Source organism: Danio aesculapii, chromosome 7 (assembly GCF_903798145.1).
Source record: "Danio aesculapii chromosome 7, fDanAes4.1, whole genome shotgun sequence".
Classification (NCBI taxonomy): Eukaryota; Metazoa; Chordata; class Actinopteri; order Cypriniformes; family Danionidae; genus Danio; species Danio aesculapii.
In genome coordinates this window covers 55,958,333-55,980,807 of record NC_079441.1, presented here as the reverse complement: position 1 = coordinate 55,980,807, position 22,475 = coordinate 55,958,333, and the positions used below count along the sequence as shown (strand labels likewise).

The window sequence follows — 22,475 nt, the reverse complement described above, 5'->3', positions numbered from 1 at the left end:
AGTTAAGTGATGCGATTTCGCAGGTTAGAGTTCACCAAGCCTGAACTTTGCACTGCAGCAACATGCGAAACTTAACGCATGACCCCGCATTTCCGGTCTGACGCATTCGCGTGCGTATGAATGGAAGTCTATGGGAGGAAAAGTCAAGTGTGACCGCAGCTTAAAGTTGAACACGCCTACGCCTCTTTAACTGAAATCACGTGAATTTTGGAGTTCGATAAGCTCCATTACACTGATTCAAAACAAAAAGTTCTTAAAGATCTCGAAGCGCCGTGAAGCAGTGTTTCGAAAGTGCCCATCATCACAGTTTACCATTTAAGCATTAAGTCTAGCTTTAAATCGGCTTTGGTGAAACCCCTTTTACGTCATGACGTCAGTACTTCCGGGTTGCTTTTCAGGCTGCGTTTTGTTGTCAGGCGGTGAAAGGGAGAGACTGTTTTGTCTTTTTTTCGTTTTTATCCAACCAGTTTATTAAAGATACTGTCGAGATGAATCGTATCTTCGGACGAGGAAAACCCAAAGGACCACCGCCGAACCTCACGGACTGTATATCAGGTGTAAGTATTTTGTTGTTAAACTTTTGTACTTTTGTTAAACAAAATAACTGAAAGCTGAAATTGTCAACGTTTCTGGGTAGATCGCTCTCATTATGTTGAATGTCAATGACAATTTGAACCGGTTGCTTGTTATGACTGTTATGAGTATGTTTTGCTGTGTCACGTCGTGAAACTGACCCTGTCTGTATGTGTGAATAATATATAAAAAGCACATTATATCACTCACGTTGTTTACTGGTATACATATGCTAATTAAATAATATGATTGTTGTGTCCTAATACGCACATATGTTTTAAAAGATGTGTTTCCGGGGACAAAGGGTTTGTGTTGATATTGTGTAAAATTGAACCTGTCCTGCTGGTTTTGTTAGTGATCATCAGTGACTTATCATTGCATGCTTTTTAATGCATATGCAATTTGGGCTAGTATTTTCCTGGTTATTGTTTTGATGTACATCTATGAAATCCTATGGAATAATTTTCTTTGCTTTGCTAAATTCCAGGTTGACTCTCGAGCAGAGTCAGTAGATAAGAAAATAGCCAGGCTTGATGCCGAACTGATGAAATACAAAGACCAGATGAAGAAAATGAGGGACGGCCCATCAAAGGTAAAACTCGCCTTAGACTTGTTGTTTTTGTTTAACCGTTACAGGAATTGTTCTTTCATTTCTTGCATATCCTAAAAGGAATGCAATTTCAATAGACCAAATTGTGAGTTATTAGATAACGTCTAACTTGTGTGCTATTCTTTATATTGCAAATTGAAGCTGTTATATTCTTGATATAATAACTTTGTTAAAGAAACCGATCCAAAGGCATTCCTTTTACCACATCTCTCAAATTTAAGTGTATTTAACTGGTCTTTCTCAGTTGGAATACACAAACCAGTTATGTTTGGATTGAGGTAAAATTGGTTTTATATTTGCACGAATTTGCAGATAATACTTTTCTGAAATGACATTAAGGAGAAAGTCTGAATATGCGAAAACAAAACAAACTTTACCTCAATGATGTTTTGCATAAGTGATTTGAAGCTGCAACAGTTGTACTGAGAGAACTGTGAACAGAGATCGATTCGGTAGATCCAGTCACTGTCTTCCACTGGAGTGTGGTGGTTTGTTTACAACTTGAATGCTCTTTAATTTATTTATTATTAGGTAATGTTAGTTGTTTATTTTACTCATGTTAGTAAATGCATTAACTAAAGAAAGTAAATGGTAAAGTGTGACCAGACAGAATATAGTGTTAATTCAGATTTGACAGATATACTCTAGATCTCAGACCTGATTGTCACATCACTGTTTTGATTACTTCACCCGTTATACCATTATAGTGGAAGTCACAGATAGAATCTAGCCTTGCTTTTAGTCATTCAGTCAGTGTTGGAGACCGTAGGATACTGTGCTTAATATTGACAGTGCAGTCGTAACATAGTCTGGTTTTATTAAGTGTTGCTCCAAAAATAGTCAGGTATTCTCCAAGGTGTGGTGATGTTTTTCATTTATTTATTTTTTAAAGTGACACACACCACTCAGTCCTGTCATATCTAGTTGAAGTCAAAATTATTAGCCATGTGATCTATTATTATTTATTTTATTTTTTTTCCAAACATTTCACAAATGTTAACAGGGCAAGGAATTTTTTTTTCACAGTTTTTAATATATTATCTTTTTCTTCTGGAGAAAGTCTTATTTGCTTTGTTTTGCCTAAAATAAAAGCAATTTTTAATTTGTTTTTTTAAAAACATTTATTAGTATTATTATCAATATTATTAGTATTAGACTTCTAAGCAATATATTTTTGTTTGAATGTCTACAGAACAAACTATTGTTATACAATGACTTGCCTAATTACCCCTAACTTGCCTAGTTAAAATAATGAACCTAGTTAAGGCATTAATTACACTTTAAGCTGAATAGTAACGTTTGAAAAAAAAAGTACTGTCATCATGGCAAAGATGAAAGAAATTGGTTATTAAAAATGAGTTATTAAAACTATTACATTTTGAAATGTTAAAAAATTCTCTCCATAAAACAGAAATTGTAGAAAAAAATGTACAGGAAAATGGATGATGCGACGGCAGCCACAGGACAATGGCGCCAGTACGCTCACCACACACCAGCTATTGGTGGAGTGGAATTTTTTTTTTTACCAATTTAGATAGATAGGATAGACAGAGAACCTTTATCAGAGGTAGCCACAGCGGAACGAACCGCCAACTTATCCGGCATATGTTTTATACAGCGGATGCCCTTCCAGCCGCAACCCAGCACTGTGAACACACCCATACACTCTCACATTCACACACTACACTACGGCCAATTTAGTTTATTCAATTCACCTTTAGTGCATGTCTTTGGACTGTGTGGAAACTGGAGCACCCAGAGAAAATCCATGCAAACTCCACACAGAAATGCCAACTGACCCAGCCGGGGCTTAAACCAGAAACCTTCTTGCTGTGAGGCGACAATGTTAACCACTGAGCCACCATGCCACCGAAAAGTATTCAGACCCCCGTATATTTTTCACTCTTTGTTATATTTCAGCCATTTGCTAAAATATATATATTTTTATTGATGTACACACAGCACTCCAGATTGAAAGAAAAGCACAGAATTGTTTGCAGATGAGAAAAAAACTGAAATATCACATGATCTAAAATGGCTGTCCACAAATGTTTACCATCCAACCTGACAGAACTGGAGAGGATCTGAAGGAGAAATGACAAAGGATCCCAAAATCCAACTGTAAAAAACTGTTGCATCTTTCCCTAAAGACTCATGGCTGTATTAGATCAAAAGGGTTGCTTCTACCAAACACTGAGCAAAGGGTCTAAATGCTTAGGATCATGTGATATTTAATTTTTTTAAATAAATCTGTGAAAATGTCAATTCTGTGTTTTTCTGTCAATATGGGGTGCGGTGTGGACATTAATGAGGGAAAAAATGTACCTAAAAGAGGGTTGAATACTCTCCGTACCCATGGTAGGTAGGTGGATGGAAAGATAGAAAGAACGAAATCAAGAAAGAAAGAAACAAAGAAACAAAACAGGCAATGCAAGAAACCGAAAAGTCAAACAGCTGTTTATTGGCTAATCAAAGTTTAGGAGCATAGGCCAAAAATCAGAAATAAAAGTGCCAAAAAAGGACCCGATAGTGAGTAGAGTATGCTGAGAGAAGCCTTGTTTTTGCAGTTAAACAATCCTGCCATGTTCAAGAACCTTTTTCTTGCTAAATTGTCAACCTTTTTTTCAACTCAATTTTTCTCTGCTTCTTTTCTAGAATATGGTGTGAAACAAAAAGCAATGCGAGTCCTCAAACAGAAGAGAATGTAAGTACAATTATTTTGTAATCATCCGTATTGTCACTTTCAGCGTTGCCAGATTTAGGTTTATGGTTTCCAGATCCAAACTGTGCACAGTACCATCCTGTGTGTGTCTGTTTATGTGTATATCTTTTGTTCAGTTTTTAACAATTAATTCCACTCTAGCTAGTGACAAACACCAGCAGCCAACCAGAACTACAGTTACCAAAATGACAACATGGTCACAGTGCATTTGGTTATTTAGATGTGCTACCTAATATTTAGTAAGATGTTGCATAATTTGGCGGGGAACATAAATTGTCAGAAGAGGAGGCTCTCTGTTGTAACCTGATAAGTGGCTAAAGAACATTTAACATTTAGATTTTGTATATTTCCTGCTTGCAGCTGCAATCACTCATTTGGTTTGTCAGCGTCAGCGTGAACACAAACAGAAAGGGTTAATTAACATCACGATTACTGAATGTAGTACATTCACAAATTTTTTTCTCAGACTTTTTATTAAATTATTAGATCGGTTTTGAGATTACAACCAGTTTTCTATACATTGCCTGCTCTTGTTTTTGTCGGTTTTCTTCTTCTTTTTGTTCCGGTTTCTTCTTTTGCCATTTTGAAGCAGTACCTATAACCTGGCTACCATTCACCAGAGCATAATGTGAATACATGAAAACAATGGATTCTATGTCCTGCTTACAAGCACTCGAGTCTTATGAAACTTATCCTTGCCATAAAGGATTGATCTGAAATGAACGGGCAGATAAAGCAACAAAGAAAGCCCTACAGTTGGAGGTAGCAGAATGTCATGTTCCTTTGTCTGATATCAAACCTCCACTGAATCTGTTACATTGTGAAATGACAAATGGAAAGGGATGAATGTATAAACAACAAATTATACGAAGTCAATCCATTTGTAAATGGAAAAAAAATAATTACCCATTTTGAAAATAGACATGATCAGGTACATACGGGATGTGGCATTGGCCACTCATGCATATTATTAAAAGGGGAAGAACTTGTTTGTGACTTATGTTTTATCGTCAAAACACATTTTAATAGACTGTATATTTTTAAATGATATAAGAGAATTTTTATTCAGAAAATATTTTAAGGGAAATGTTTAAAAAGGGGTGTTCTGGGAGAATTTCAGAATTTGTATCTTTATATGTTGTTATATGTGTTTATTTTTGTACAATGAATGATAAAAACAATTAAGATATTAAATTGTATATTGAATATTAATACAAGTGCTGCCATGCATATAGCCAATGCTGCTGATTTGGCATTAAAACATAAATGAATACTTGTCATTAATGCCTGTTTTTATTTGGTCTTCCGATTTTGATGTGTCCAATGTTGTACTGAATTATATTGTATCTTTAGGTATGAAGGGCAGAGAGATCAATTGATGCAGCAATCATTAACATGGAACAAGCAAACTACACCATCCCAGACGCTAAAAGACACCAAGACCACTGTAAGAATGCAGTCATAGAAAAATACTACTACTTTCTCATCACAATATTCAACAAACATATTTGTTTTCTTGTTAATGTTTTTAAAATAGGTGGAGGCAATGAAAATCGGTGCCAAAGAAATGAAAAAAGCATACAAGAATGTTAAAATAGATCAGATTGAGGTAAGATGCCTTTCATCCCATCTCTTGTGTAAGTAATAGAATAAAATAAAAATGGCATGAACCTTTCCAAAGATGGCAAATTCAAAATGTTTTATGCTGCAGGATCTGCAAGATCAGTTGGAGGACATGATGGAAGATGCTAATGAAGTGCAAGAAGCTCTTAGTCGCAGCTATGGGACACCAGATATTGATGAAGATGACTTGGAAGCAGGTAAGTTCTTTTATTTTGTCATTTAGTAACTTCTTTGTGCAATATTGAACTTGCAACATTATAATTGACATTTTTTGTTTGTACCAAAAGAGCTGGATGCACTGGGTGACGAACTCCTTTTGGATGATGACAATTCCTATCTGGACGAAGCATCTTCGGCTCCAGCTATACCTGAGGGAGCACCAGGAGACAGAACCACTAACCGGGTAAGCACACTAAAAGGGTCATAAACCTTAAAACTATTATATTTTTAGAGAATACAGTACATATTTAAATATATTTTTAATTAATTGAAATTAAACGTATAATCTATAAATAAATTTTAGCTATATTTGTTTCATAATTGGCTCTGATAAGCAAGAGACGACTAATAACTGACTTATAAAAACGATCTAAGATCAGGTAAAAACGATTAAACCTGTTAAATGTTTCACCACTGTGGGGTGATCAGAGTGAAGCCACGAGATTCATATAGATTTTATGTTATTACCCAGATATTTTGAAGTACTGATGGTAAATTGAAGCTCCATTTATTAAAAACACATGACTTTGACAATGTGTTATGTGCTTAGAAACCACTGATTGAAACAAAATATTAGTAAAGATTGAAGCTTCATGAAGAAGTGCTTTGAAAGCAGCCATCCTACTTCGTAGCATCAATCTCCAAATAACAGTTTTGCTTAGGATGCACCTAGTGTGCAAAGGAAGATTCAATCTACACATGCCTCCTAGCATTAGGGACTTCTAGATGTATAGTAGACAAGATTAAAGGCTTAATTGGTGAGCTGTTTCAAACTGTATAAACAAACTCAAATTAACTTCTTTTGTGTCGGATTTTGTTCTAAATTAAGTCATTTGGTTTGTTCCTTGATTTTATTTTAAGTATAAAAGATTATACTTTTTTTTTTTTTTTTTGTCTGAAGTGTCTGATTCTGCTTTGTCAAAGAGCAGAAGTATGCATGTGTGTGTGTGTGTGTTGTCAGGTTAACAGAAACTTACCTGTTGTTTATGAGTGCAAGTTAAAAAGAGAGTGCTCTTCACTGGCATCAATAACTGGTGTGGTATGAGGTTACAACGGAATTTGAAAGTGCAACACAGCAATAATGGAAACACATTAGTGTTTTGTACTAAGCACACTGCATTTTGTAGTGGGCAGTTTTACTTTGAAAGTATGAGTGAATGCTATGTCTCTGCGATGAAGAAAACGTGTATTGTTAATTGACATTCTGCTGTTTGCACACAGGATGGAGTACTGGTGGATGAGTTTGGCCTTCCTCAAATTCCAGCTACATAATGACAGTGCTACGCCATCCCAACCCCACAAAAGATTTGGACAAATATTTAAACACACACAATCAAGAGCGGGACAGACCTTCTATATCAAAATTGAAACAGTCTTTCATATCTTGATCTTTTATCCTCCTATTTGGTGTAATATTCTTCTGCTTCTTTTTCTCTCAAGGATATACACTAGTAGTTGGTTTTCTTTATACTGCAATGCTGTCATTATTGAAAGCAAATATTAAAAGAAATATATATATATGACAATGTTGGAGGATTGCATTGCAATGTAACATTGTGTAATTTTGTTACACTGTTGGTTAAAAACATGCAACAATTGAAGCCTATTTTTGTGACAACAATGAGAACAGACTGGCTCAGGTAAAAACAAATGTGCCTGCTTCATTTTGTTAGATACACTAATAAACAAACTCTTATGTATTCTGTTTTTCCTTTTAATATAAGAATTAGCATAATCTCACAATTAAAACCCATAAATCAAAACAATCATCAATGCCCCTGATAAATTGCTGAAAGTGAAACTAGTTCAGCACGGATGTGGTGATTCAAGCCTCACCAGCTCAATCTATAGCTGTGGGAAAGATCTTCTTGTGCAGATATTCCACAACCTCTTTTTTGTTCTTCAGTTCTCAAACTCGTAGTATGGAATCTAGAAACAGTAAAACTCAAATCATTGTGGGACAAATATTTAAATTTTTGTACCAAATTCCAAAACTATTATGTCAGGCTTACATAAGTAATATGTTAATGAATGTAGTCAATAGAATGTTTAAAGTACTAGTAAAGCAAATAATTCATCATTTCTAAACATCACACATTCTCGAATGCTCCACCAATTAAACATTACAACAGTTTAAAAACCCTGCTGCAATTGTTTTATTCCCTCGTTAAGTTGTACTTTCAAAAATACTGTTTCCAGGTCCAATCCACTATTGCAAAAACTACATATCTATTTATGAGCACTGTTTAATCATAACCTGATTAAACCGGATCATAAGCAAGTCTAAAAGATGAGTCGCTGTCAAGACTATTAACAATCATATGTGAGTATATTTATACCATTGTGGTTTTCTTTTGGCCTAGAGTGTTTGGATCCAGAACTGCGAGGGGTGATTTCATATTTAACTGGTCATTTAATACTAATACATGTTTGGTTCATAATTATGCCACTCTATTGAATATTTGATTCTGATTGGTCAAGTACAACATTCCAACCAAGGTATGTTATTCTCCGATAACAACCAGTAACACTACTAACACAGGCTCACCCAGATACTATGAATCATCTTGACCCCCTATGAATATATTTGCTTTTTTGATCACTTCCCTTGTGAATAAAAGTCCCAAGTATTATATTGTTAATGAACTGTTCAGTGGCAGGGAAGAGATAGTTTTATTGCCATATCAGCTTCTGTGGCAATTTCTTGGCAAAACCAGTTTAGATTTACCACTTTAGATTTAAAAAAAAAAAAAAAGAACAATAAAAAGACATCATCAGAGATCAATAATACTTGAGATAAAAATCTAAAACAGTTTTAAGGTTTACTTTTAAAAGAAATTCTAGAATTTTTCAATGCTGATATTTTGGGGGAAAATCTCCTTTAGTAAATGTCCACGAGTCTTCCTATTGCTGGATGCACTTCAAAAAGTGTATTTATTTTTTATTTTTGTTCAATGGCAGGGGATAAACTCAAGGTTCGACTAAGGGTTAAAATGTCCTACTCTTAAAAAAACTCTTGTAATTTTTGCACATTATTTGGTTTCCATTTTCTATCAATTACTTCAAACATGAAAGCACTGATGTAAAATATTCTTGCTGTCACAGGCATAGAAAGATGTAGGAGATGCTTGAAGATCAAAGAACACGCAACACAGTCCTGGATTATCCAGGTAACTGACATTTGTCTTGTGAGCGGTGTGAACATTTGTCAGCTGATCCTATTCTTTTGTGAAAAAAGAAAATTTTTTGCTCAATTTCAGAAAAAAATCTACATTTTTAGTAAAATTATGGTTAACTGGCACATCTAAACTCATCATTCTATGATGTTCTTTAGTAGGAACACAAAAATGTATAATAAAATAACAGGCGCTAAATGCCTTGTAATTTTGGACACTTCATCCATTCAACTGTCACAGAGCAAGGCTTCAATGTTGGGTTTGGATGACAGTGCAATGCCACAATGCAATTAACTTAATAAACTAAGGGGTTAACATACTTGGTCCTGGAGGGCCATTGTCTTGCAGAGATTAGCTGAAAGTGTACCTAGTAAGACCTTGATTAGGTTGTTCAGGTGTGTTTGATTAGCGTTGGAGCTAAACTCTGTAGGACACCGGCCCTCCAGGGCCAAACTTGGTTTCTCCTGCACTAAATGGTCACAATGCATAGTGTATCTTTAGGAACACAACTAATTTCAAATTTCATTTTGGGGCGAATTATTTATTTAAACATGATTCACAGGGTTCCTACAGGTTCTTGGAATCCTTGAAAGTTTGTGAATCTGAGAAAACATTTTCAAGGACCTTGAACGTTTTTGAAATTAAGCACAATTATGGTTAAATAAGGCTGCTTGAATTTCTTTGTGCATGGAGTTTTCTAGAAAAGAAAAATCTGTAATATTCCCTCTGGTCCACTAATGTGTAAACTCTCTGCAATACTTTGTGAATTTCATTGTTCATATGTGTATGAAATTTATCATAACTTTCTTTCCAAATATTTTATTTAATGTAATGCAATTTTAGAGAATGTAAATCATGAAGCAAGAAATACTTAAAATTATACTTAAAACATCTGAGGGTGTCAATAAAATCTACGCACAATTTGTCATCATATCACAAGGATGTACTGAATATTCTACATTTTTATGCAAAACAAAAATACAACAAACATAAGGTAAACCTGATGTAACCATGCTCTCACTTGAAATGTGTCACATTAGGTCCTTAAATTTGAGATTATTGGACCTAAAATACCTTGAAAGGCCCTTGAATTTGAAGTTAACCAAGGTATGGAAAGCCTAGAATTCATGAAAAATGCCAATATGTTGAAAAAGGCATCGAAGCAAATGTTTGCATTAAAAAAAAAAAAGCACTGTCTGATGATGAAAAGACTACGAAGTACGTTGAGATTACCTGAACAACTTCATATCCCAGAATTCTAAGGTGACGCTGCTTCATGGCTTCCTTGCCTAGTAGTTTGTTCGCATTTGCTGCAAAGCGCTGTGAGCCGTCAATACAGACAGCAATTCTGATAAAACACATATTCATGTTGAGCTCAGAATATGATGCATTCTCACAGACCACTCAAAATTAGGCCTTGCTATATTTATAATGAAGAGGACCAGATTACCTCTTATGAACATCATCTGCATGGCAAGCAGGCAGGACAAATCCATTTTCATCTAGTTTTATCTCAATATCTGTAAATATACAAACAAAAGAATAATGGCACATATACATTTAAAATTTATCTATACGCATTTTTAGGGCCAAACTGTATGCAAAATCTCTACCTAGTGTATAGCAATACGGTGTAAGCACTCTGGATGCAACGATTGATTGATCTCCTAGAAGATCCACAAGGCCAGACTTCAGAGCATTGTAGAACTGAGGTTCCACCGCAGTTTCAAAAGGAGCCAAAAATGACTTGACACAAAATTTTGGTAGAAGTCGTGGACCCTTCATATAAGAGAACATTTGTAAATGAGCATTGTTTGTACTGAATAAAGAAGAAAACAAACATTACGTTATAATAAAAATGACCTATTACCTATAGGTTCCCTATTATGTAAAGCATAGATCGCAAACTGGATTCCTGGAGGACTGCAGCTCTGCACAGTTTTGCTCCAACCCTAATCAAACACAACTGATCCAACTAATCAAGTTATTCAAGACTACCAGAGACTATAATGCAGGTATAAGTTGGCGGTGGTTGGAGCTAAAACAGAGCTGTGGCCCTCCAGAATTGAGTTTGAGACCACTGATGTAAAGTATGGCTGCACAATATAGAATTTCAGCATCAATATGGCAATGTGTGCATATGCAAATGCTACTCTTACTTGGACTTTTTGCCTGGTTTCTAAATTCCTAAATCACGAAGCATTCTATGGACAAGCAAAACATTTATTCTTGTTTACGAAATGACATGCAAACTTAATTGAATTAAGAAGATTATTTTGCTTACCCAAATTTTTTGCTTGTTTTAGGAATGTTTTAAGAATTTTAGACTTTTGGACTAGAAACAAGACAACAAAATCCAAGTAAGAAAAGCATTTTCGCAGTGTGTGCAACATCAAGTTGGGATTATAATTGACCAGCAATGGGATTAACGGTGCTATAAATAAACAGCGATACTTTTTTAGTAATGAGTAATCAAATTAATTACTGTTTCCCCATTACAACACCATTACTGTTACTGACACAATAAAATGCGTGTTACTAATGTATAATTAAGATAACTGAAGCGGTTTTTAGGCAAGCAGTGTCTCTCTTAGCCATAGGAACTCTCTTTCTCTGTGGTGTGTGTGTGTGTGTGTGTGTGTTCAGGGCTGGGGTGGGACACATAACCAACCAGTGATGATGATTGGTGTGTCGTGTAACTGAGAATGTGATTGGCTTAGAGTCCATTTTCATCATTTGCCAATCAGAGGCAGAGTATAGGGTGTAATAGTATAATATATAGGGTATCATATAACAGGGTATAATAATACACATAAGCACATGCACAGTCAGTCGCACACACCAACGACCAGGAGTCAGAACGATAGCAAATCCAACAAGTCCAAAGCTAGCATTTGTAAACTGGAAATATAAGCACTACTTTTCGCTCGTTGAGATGAAAGACAAGTATGTTTATGCATCTGCAACTTATCCCTAGGAAAAAAAAAAAGAGTCTCTCTGAGTCGGTGACAAGTAATTCTAATCTAATGAAGCGCTTAAGTCTTGTGAGTTGTAGTCTGTTCAATAAATACTTAAAGTTCTAAACCATCTATTGTGTTTTATTGTGCAACTATAGTAACTATACTTTTTGATGGTTGTCTCTTACATCGTCACACAACATTACAATAGTGTAGATTAGTGTACAATGTTTTATATTTATTTTATAGTCATTTGACAAATTTGATTTGTTTTAAAGTAATAGTTACTTACGCAATAGTTACTTTCTCTGGTAATTATTTACCACTATACCACTAACTGTGCCCTCTCTCTCTCTCTCTCTCTCTCTCTCTCTCAAAAAAAAAAAAAAAACATTTTTCTACTAATGTTTTGCTTCTTAGACTTTTACACACCTGAAACTTGTCTATAGCGCTTGTTCACTGCTGCTCTTATAGTTGTGTAAATTGCTTCCTTGTCCTCATTTGTAAGTCGCTTTGGATAAAGCGTCTGCTAAATGACTAAATGTTATAACTATGTAACTCAGTTACTATTTGTGAGAAGTAACTAGTAACTATAACAAATTACTCTTTTAAAAGGAACGAGGCCAAACACTGTAGTTGAACCAGCACCACAGTTCAGAACATATAGATTTGTGGGAGTCACTGCAGAGTTTAAACATAAGGGAGTAAAAGTTGTTTTTTAAAATGTTTCGAGGATCCAAAGCACTCAAGGCACAACAATTTGGACCATTTGTAACTCATTTGAATTATTTAAACAGGAAAAAGTCTTCAGTCTTATTTTACATTTGATTGTTTAATTTCTGTACCCCAATACTATTTTATTACCCTGAATACATTAACGAAAACTAAAACAATGTTTATTTCACTTTGGGCCATTTAAGGCTCTTTTACATCAAATGTTAAGTGTTGGTGCTGCTAACATTGGTCCTGAGATGACTTTGATAAAACAACATAATATTAGAGAAAAATCCTGTTTAACTTACATCATAAAATGGGCATTCCAGCTTACCGCTCAGGTACAGTTGGGGTCAGCTGTGCAGCACTAGTGAGACAACCCACTGCCATCCTCCCTTAGAAAGTGCAGAGATGGAAAAACAAAACATTGAGAAAGTTCAAGAATAAAATGCATAGGGGTGTATAGTAATAAGTGTTGACTAATTTAATTAAATAGGCGTCTTTATTGGCCGTTAAACAATTTCAGCACAAACACATTCAGTGAAATCACTATCAACATTTTGCAGCTCGAATCTGCAATACAGCTTGCAACATCACCTATTTGAAAAATATATAGTCATCCGTTGACCATTTCAAATTGGGCTTTTATGGTAAAGTTCATTATTACATGGCTGTCTGGCTTGGTCAGTCACGACATTCCAAGGTATTCTGAGATAACAACAGACTCATCAAGGTACTTCCAATCATCTTGACCGTCAAGAGAAAGAAAATAGAATATGAATAGAAAGAGAATATGCTCCATTCAACTGGCTTTGTTTTTGTGTTTTGATTGGTTGGCGTCTTCTTATGAACCGAATAATGCACAAATTATTGTATGCTTCATCAGCACCACTGAACCAGCTTCATATATGTCAAGTGTTGCATTTAAATAAAGGATTAATAAACTATTATGTCTCAGGACAATTGTTTTGTATCATTTTTGTTTTGTTTTGTGACAAATTGCTGTGTTGTAAGCAGGATAAAGTACATCCAGCATGGTTGTTTTCACAGAAAAAGCCGTTCTGTCAACCTCCCGGATGTAGTTTATCCATACCTTAAAATGAATCAGTTTGCTGTTATGCCAACTGATGTATTGAAAACACTGCGACATGTGCAGTCAGAGTTGTGATCATATTATGTTTGATTCATTTGTTGAATTCCTAAATCGCACTTAAATTCATCAAACATTTTACAGTATAATTGGTATTTTCGGTAACCTCCACCATAAATAGTATATTTATTAATTAAATTCAAAAAGAAGATAATAAATTATTAAAATAGCTCATTACATGAAAAGGAAACCATTCTTAGTAGAAATAACGATACTTGTATTTGAGAATACTCAAATACCCCAATCCCAATTAGAAACAGTTTGTTACTATACTGGAATTTGATACCAATTGGTACTGATATTTTAAAAACATCCATTTAACCGTGAACATTAAGCACGTTCTTAAACAGCGCTGATTTGCTATTGTATTCACATGCTCAAAAGAAATGACTGTGATTGGCCATGAAGGTCATTAGCTCACTGAACTCAGATTCAGAGAAATGGACATTTTTTAAATTTTAATATCTTGACAACCTTAATCCCTATTCTATTTTTTATACCCGTACCATTACCCTTTTCCCTTGGCCCTTGAAACAGAGTGTGAAGGGGAAGGGCTTCAAAATTTACCCCTAAAAATGGGACAGCACTACAAAACCAGCACACGCTCATCACTTGTCATTGCGATATTTTCTTCATATGAGATCGATGATGGGGACTGCTGTAGTTATTCCAGTTGCGTTATTTTGTGGTATTTATCTTCGGGAAACCTTTACCTTACAGGGTATTCGAGTGATAAATGTGAAAGTATGTTGTGTGTGTGGTACTACTATACAAAAGTTATTATTATGGATTATAGCGAAATTTTGCAGGTTTTTAAAAGCATGCTCGTAAAACACGAATGCTGTGTGAATGTAATAAAACATATAAACATGCTTGTTTGTTGTAAAAATCTTAATAATGTCAAAAAAATACTTAAGTTTGTGCATCTCCTGACTCGTGTGTGCAGCCATGTTGCTGGTGTATTCTGGAAAATCTTGCGTACCTCTTAGTTTCTAGTGTGGTCCAGGAAATCTGTTTCTAGTCTTTCAATTCAATTCAATTCAATTCAATTAAATTCACCTTTATTTGTATAGGGCTTTTACAATGTAGATTGTGTCAAAGCAGCTTCACATAAAAGGTCATCTTTCCCCTTTGCACTCAAAGAATTTTTTTTTTGCCTTCAAACCACTTAATTAAACTTAGCTCAAACAACACAATTCTTGAGATTTCACAGGGACAACTTAATTTTTTATGATCAATCCACATAAATTTGCTCAACTTGAATGATTTATGTGGAACCCTACATTTTTTACAGTGTGTCATACGCCTTTAAGCTAAAAATAATTGGGACACTCAAAGAGTAAGGTTAAGGGCTAATTGGGATTGGGCCTTAATTGAAAAGGTAAAGCACACATGAGCACGAAGAAGCCCAAGTATCATTTTTCAGTCCCAGTCTCACAAGTGACCTTTCAACATGATTATATAATGCGTAAAGTCACATCATTATATAATGTGTAAAGTTGTCCTTAAAAATATTCATGAATAATTCTGGAATATAATGATTCTTACCTTGTAGCTGCTGCAAGAAGTAAGAGCTGAAGACTTTGGAGACGAACTTAAGTGGGTACCATCTGTAGAAGAGTGCAAAGCCATGAAGTAGATCTAGAAGGGCTCTTGGCTGAAACTGTGAAAAGCGGGCATGCAATACAGACTCCACCTTTCTGAACAACCGTCCAGCATCAGGGTGGCAGATATCCCAAAACTCCCAGTGCAGTTATCTGTTGCGATACCTGCCACGTGGAGTATTCCTCAAGCACGGATACACAAAACTCTCAGCCACCGCATTAAAAACAGGTGGAGAAAGTATGCGGCGATGCTGGAAAAACTGCATCACTTTGGTTATGGTTTCTGCATGAGCAGTGAAGGCAACCTTGGGCACATAGCGCTCAAGAGCTTCCACAAAAAAGTGGTCACTGTGTCCATAGTGCATTAGTGCTGACAAAACCACAGTGAGTTCTGCATCTGCAAAGCTTTGCACATGATGCACAGCTTGCTTGCAAAGTGCAATCACAAGAGGTAATGCTTGCTCTTGTCTCAATGTGACTAAAGCACTAGAATCTTGCTAACTGCCTCTGGGTCCATTCGATGAACTAGCCGAAGTACCTGAGCATTCATTTCATTTAGGAGATCCAGGTAGCATCCATCCTCAGCCAATCCAGTTGCTAGCATACAGTAAACGGCATTGAGTTCTGCTGCGTTCCATTGAGCAGTCTCTGTTTTTTGGAGCTGACTCATAGCCTGTTTCACCAAGCCAGAATCATGGCCCTCCAAAGCAAATGAAGCCCTTGATATCCCACAAAGCACTTCAATGTTCAACTTTTCTGAATCCAATCTTTTCTGACATTCCATGACCAGTCTTAGAACTAGGCTGCTCCGAGAATCAATGTAAAGTCGTGTACAGCTTAGCAGAGCTCCAACCAACACTTCATCCTCTAATTCGGCTGAATTATCCTCCAGTCTCTGACACAGCTTATTAAAGGCCACATCTAATAAACGAGTCCGTGATTTCCCTGCGGCATCATGCTCCAAGTCAGCAAGTCGGTGAAGTATAGATGCTGCAACTGCACTTGAGGGGACAGAGTAAGACCGCAAGAGATGTAGCACTTGCTGAGATGTACTACAGGAGGAGAGATGTTTCATAAAAGCGTGGTCCTCTTTAGAAGACAGGTAGTGCATCAAAGACAGTCCACTTCCGCTGAGGCAGAGCTCTTGGTACGGACGAACAGATCCAGAAGCAAGAAAAAGTGGGTCTCGTTCTGTGGTGCATACAGCCCTTGCACTGTGGAAGGAACATGTAGGAAAGCAGCCAGTAGAAGTTTGAAGAAAAGGAGTAGACAGAGGTTTACCAGCACAGGTTTTCAGGATTTGGTAATCCAAATGGCTCAGCAAACGCAGCCTTAATGCCAGTGTTTTGGCCATTGAAAAAAGCATCACCATATCCTTGATCTATAATCAAAACAAAAGAAAAAACATTCAAATGAAATATCATGCTCCTACTGAACTCATTAATAGAGATGTCTGCTTCAAGGCAAAACTGAAGTTGATGCTTCCTTGTTGCTTCACCTTGACTTGGAAAGTATATTCTGCTTTTATGATGGACAGGGTATGGAAAGAGATAAGGAAAATAAATTGGCTAGGGTCCACAGTAATCAAAACCACATTACGCAAGCCAATAGTGGGTTTCTCTCAAGGTGTTATTTCCTTTAACTGGTGATGTTTGTTCCTCGCCACTGTTGCCTCTAGCTTGCTTGGCTGGGACTAGTGGAGCCAAGCATCAGTGGATTTGCTCTTCAGCGTTTGGACTTTCAGCAGTCATTTGTCATTTGGATTACTCTGATCTGAACTAAACTGAACTGAAGCAGTTTTAATTTACTAGAAATTAATCTAAGTTAAGCTGGTTTGAAAATCTACATTGTAAAAAGCACTATCGAAATAAAGATAAATTTAATTGGGTAGTTCAGCCAAAATAAATCCGTTATCATTTACTCACCCTTTACCCAAACTGTTATGATTTTTTTTTCTTCTGTTTAATACAAAAGAATATATTTTGAAGAAAGCTGAAACCATTGACTTGCATCGCATTTGTTTTTCCTCTATGGAAGTCAATCTTTACAGCTTTTCTTTAAAATATCTTATTTAACAGAAGAAACATAAAGGTATGAAACTACTTGAGAGTAAAAAGTGAGTACATTTTCATTTTTTAGCGAACTATCACTTTAACTATAATTCAGGCACTTAATTTAAATGATAAGCATTTATTGTTATAATGTACTGTAATGCAATAACACATTCATCAATAGATGTTAAACAGTCACCAAGATCAAATTTAATTGTAATTTCATTTTCAAAAAGATCTCAAATAGTAGGCAACAAAAACTACAGTGTAAATACACCATTTTACAAATTAATATGCAATATAATTTGAAACTATAATTACTACTAGAATGTTTTCATTAAAATTTTTGTAATTTGTTAAACTATTTTATATTGAAATATATACAGTGCATCCGGAAGGTATTAATAGCGCTTCACTTTTTCCACATTTTTTTGTTACAGCCTTATTCCAAAATGGATTGATTTTATTAATTTCCTCAAAATTCTACACACAATACCCCATAATGACAATGTGAAAAAAGTTTTTTTTTAAATTGTTGCAAATTTATTAAAAATAAGAAAGCTAAAAAAACAAAAAAAAACTCACATGTACATAAGTATTCACAGCCTTTGCTCTATACTTTGTTGATGCACCTTTGGCAGCAATTACAGCCTCAAGTCTTTTTGAATATAATGCCACAAGCTTGGCACACCTGTCTTTGGGAATTTTTGCCCTTTCCTCTTTGTAGTCCCTCTCGAGCTCTATCAGGTTGGATGAGAAGTGACGGTGTACAGCAATTTTCAGATCTCTCTAGAGATGTTCAATAGGATTCAGCTCTGGGCTCTGGCTGGGCCACTCAAGGACATTCACTGAGTTGTTGTGAAGCCACTCCTTCAACAATTTATATTTTGGTGGTGTACTTTGGGTCATTGTCCTGTTGGAAGATGGACCGTCACCTGAGGTCAAGAGCACTCTGAAGCAGGTTTTTATTCAGAATGTCTCTGTACATTGCTGCATTCATCTTTCCCTCTATCCTGACTAGTCTTCGAGTTCCTGCTGCTGAAAAACATCCCCATAGCATGATGCTGCCACCATCATGCTACACAATGTAGGGATGGTATTAGCCTGGTGATGAGCGGTGCCTGGTTTTCTCCAAATGTAACGCCTGGCATTTACTCCAAAGAGTTCAATTTTAGTCTCATCAGACCAGAGAATTTAGTTTCTTAGGGTCTGAGAGTCCTTCAGATGCCTTTTGGCAAATTCCAGGAAGGGAGTGGCTTCCATCTGGCCACTCTATCAAACAGGCCTGATTGTTGGATTGCTGCACAGATACAGTCCTTTAGTAAGGTTCTCCTCTCTCCACAGAAGAACGCTGGAGCTCAGACACAGAGACCATCGGTTTATTCATCACCTCCCTGACTAAGGCCCTTCTCCTCCAATCACTCAGCTTATATGGCCAGCCAGTTTTAGGAAGAGTCCTGGTGGTTCCAAACATCTTCCACTTACGGATGATGGAGGCCACTGTGCTCATTGGAACTTTCAGAGATGCAGAACATTTTCTGTAACCTTCCCCAGAATTGTGCCTCAAGACAATCCTGTCTCGGAGGTCTACAGACAATTCCTTTGTCTTCATGCTTTGTTTGTGCTTTGACATGCACTGTCAACTCTGGGACCTTATATAGACAGGTGTATGCCTTTTCAAGTCATGTCCAATCAACTGAATTTACCACAGGTGAACTCCAATTGAGCTGCTGAAAAATCTCAAGAAAGATTAGTGGAAACAAAATGTACTTGAGCTCAATTTAGAGCTTCACGGCAAAGGATGTGAATACTTATGTACATGTGATTTTTCAGCTTTTTTATTTTTTAAAATTTGCAACAATTTCAAAAAAATCTTTTTTTCACATTGTCATTGTGGGGTATTGTGTGTAGAATGTTGAGGAAATCAATTCATTTAATTCATTTTGGAATAAGGCTCTAACATAAAACATGTGGAAAAAGCGAAGAGCTATGAATACTTTCCGGATGCACTGTACATTACTTCTTAACTGCTCAATGCTTCTGTTGAGTGTTAATTTTACACCTACTAAAAGTAACATGACACACCACAGCTTCCAATGTATAAATGAACAAGTATTGGCTTTTCATCAGACAAATGAAAGGGGGAAAGTCTGAAATGTAAGCTATTAAAATTTCTAATTTGTTCAACTGTTTTCTAAAATCAATATCAAATTTATAATCAAGCTGACTTCATGGAAAAACATCAGTCTCACTTGTGATAATACTTATATTGTATATTGTACCATCCTAGTGTTGACATCATGTACATGGCAATCCACAAATCATTACAACATTTTTGTAAGGTTTTGGCCCTCAGAAATAATAGACTTATACTGCTTTACAATAAAATATAGTATATAGCAATAAAATAAATGTAAAAATGAAATTAATAGCAATTTTGTGTAACTCCAAAATATAAACACTTCATAAATATAAAGCACTATTTATTTAATTCTCGTCTGTTTTCTCACTTTTGTGTTATTGCTTGTCATGGGTTTATTTGTCGCCCTTTTATTGCTGACATTTCACTTCCTGCCTTTAATAATGTGTGTATACTTACGTACATATATATTATTTTAATAAAACAGATTATTATTGGATCTCTAATATCTAAAGTAAAACAAATGTTTTAATGATGGGAATGGAAATAAGGACTGTATAATCGATTTCAGCAGCAGCCAAACTCATGGATCACGTTGTGTCCTTCATGTGGGAGTCAAGGTAATTGCGTTGTTAGTTCGATAAGTTATAAACTACAATCACAAGAAAGATCGTGTGAAAAAAATAAGAGTAATGGCAAATATGACTCTGTTACGGTGGAAACGACGAGTTATTAAAAACAGAAACGTAAATGAACAGCGCAGTTACCTCTTGTACATGGATCCAGTGCAGATTACACACATATCAGCATGCGACACAATAAGCTCCTTTAAGATGATGCATGTGAGTTATCTGAAAAACACTCGTAAAGTTTAGTATTCAATTCAATAATGATTTCGGACATAGCTTATGATACAAAAAAAATTTCTTCGCAAAGAAACAGCAGCAACTTCAGTTCTTTTTCTTCTTAGTTTTTATGGCAGGTTGCAAACAGTACAGAGGACCTTTTACCGCCATCTATTGGATCGAAGCGTATAAAATAAAAAGTAAAATAAAATAAAAACAGCCATTTTCTGAGTCCTCGGTCTATCAGAGAATATAGTTTTCTGGCAAAGTGCTTTTCTGACTTCTTGACTACAGACCAAACAGACATTTCCTTTGAGCTACCTTTCGTTTTTTTCCTTGTATAAATGAATGCCTGTTACTGCATTAATGATTAAGTTTATCATTGTGCCTTTATGTGAGTTTATCAGCAACGATTTCTCAGGAAAACTAATTACCCTTTTTTAAATTTTTGACTGTAATATTTTAGTGAAATTTATGTTGCTTAAAGAAGAAAATCAGCAACCATTTTTGATTGGTACCAGATTGTTTTGTGTTTGCATTTTAAACATATTCCAGATTTCTGATTCCAATCCATATTCCAGATTTCTAATTCCAATCCAATGTATATTACAATATCACCAATAAGCTAATGGGCTAAGCACAGCAAGTGTTTTTCAGCCAATGATGACCCTCTGGTGAGAGTTTAATGTTAATTTCATAAGGTTACTTTAACAGCATCTATGTTGTAATGCAATTCAAATAGAATCAGTTAAATAGACTTAAGCATCCATTTGCAGAAACTCCATTAAAAATACTGGGGTAAAATTAATTTCCATATTTTAAAGACAAGGCTGAGCCAGGCCGTGAAGATTGCTGCTTTTGTAAAGAAATCAGATCTTAAATGCAGCGATTTTGTATGGGAAGACAACAGTGTAAACAACAGATGGCACATACTGTCCTGTTGTGTTTCCTTGTCTGAAAGTAGCTTAGCACTTTCACTTCTATATCTACTTATTTACAATATTCTACCAAACGCAAATTTTGACATCCAGTAATATTCTACTCCCTATCTAATTTATTTTAATTCAGTCCAAGAGTTCTGTTAAAAAAAATCTAAAAAACATTAAAAAGCTGGATATATCCCCATATCCAATTAAATTTTGTATGCAAATTTAAGACTTTGAATGCATTACTTGGCCATGTTCAGAACCACTTTTGTGTGACATATTTGTGGTCAGCAAGAGATTATTTTCAACATCTTTCACCAAAATGAAAAACAAGGTGAAAATAGCATGGATGGTAAATATTCATTTATTCATTTTCCTTTGATTTATCAGGGGTTGCTACAGCGGAATGAACCGTCAACTATTCCGGCATGTTTTATGCAGCAGATGTCCTTCCAGCAGCAACTGAATACAGGGGAAACTCCCATACACTTTCACATTCACACACATTCACACTATGGCCAATTTAGCTCTTCCGTGCATGTCTTTGGACTGTGGAGGAAAATGGAGGACCCTGAGGAAACCCACACGAACACAAGGAGAACATGCAAGCTCCACTTAGAAATGCCAACTGGTCCAGCTGATATTCAAAACACTGACCTTCTAGGTGACAGTGCAACTGTTAAAATAACACTTAAAAAGCACATTAATACTTTAAAACAATATTTTTAACTCAAATGTGCTCTTCAGCTATTTGATTAGTTTTGTATCACTTTCTGTCAGAAAGAATATATTTGATGCTTTCAATCAGAAAGATGCATCCTTGGGTATTTAGTGTTCTACGTCATCATCCTTGTACGCAAATAATTTCATGTTACAAAAATATTCCCATAATACACCAGAAAGTTATTGTTGAAGGTTTCTAAAATGTTCTTTTGTAGATATTGTATAAATGCTATTGTTTGGTTGTAATAACATTATTAAACCATTTCTAGAATGCTCCAGTCTAATTAATTATTGTCATATAAAACATTGTTAGAATGTTCCATTCTTATTGATGTTTGAAAAATGTTTCACTAATATTTTCATTAAATTATAAAAGCGTCACAGTTGAAGGTTCTTAAAATGGGTAAAATGTTATATTTTGTTGTATTACTGTTATTGTTTG

At 35.5% G+C, this 22,475-nt stretch overlaps 2 protein-coding genes across 2 annotated transcripts; one reads left to right on the top strand and one right to left on the bottom strand.

Annotated features, from left to right (window-relative positions):
- Positions 1–372: 372 nt before the first annotated feature.
- On the top strand, positions 373–7,447 carry chmp5b (charged multivesicular body protein 5b). Its single transcript, XM_056462218.1, is given in 9 exon segments — positions 373–557; positions 1,061–1,165; positions 3,839–3,844; positions 3,847–3,887; positions 5,259–5,352; positions 5,443–5,514; positions 5,617–5,725; positions 5,816–5,931; positions 6,969–7,447. Coding segments are annotated over 9 exon segments (663 nt in total). The 5' UTR covers positions 373–488; the 3' UTR covers positions 7,020–7,447.
- Positions 7,448–7,542: 95 nt separating this feature from the next.
- fastkd3 (FAST kinase domains 3) lies at positions 7,543–20,503 on the bottom strand. Its single transcript, XM_056462217.1, is given in 14 exon segments — positions 7,543–7,605; positions 7,608–7,655; positions 7,658–7,676; positions 10,157–10,271; positions 10,374–10,443; positions 10,537–10,702; positions 12,903–12,964; positions 12,967–12,985; positions 13,187–13,191; positions 15,293–15,467; positions 15,469–15,534; positions 15,537–15,835; positions 15,838–16,729; positions 20,307–20,503. Coding segments are annotated over 13 exon segments (1,953 nt in total). The 5' UTR covers positions 16,721–16,729; positions 20,307–20,503; the 3' UTR covers positions 7,543–7,579.
- Positions 20,504–22,475: the final 1,972 nt, after the last annotated feature.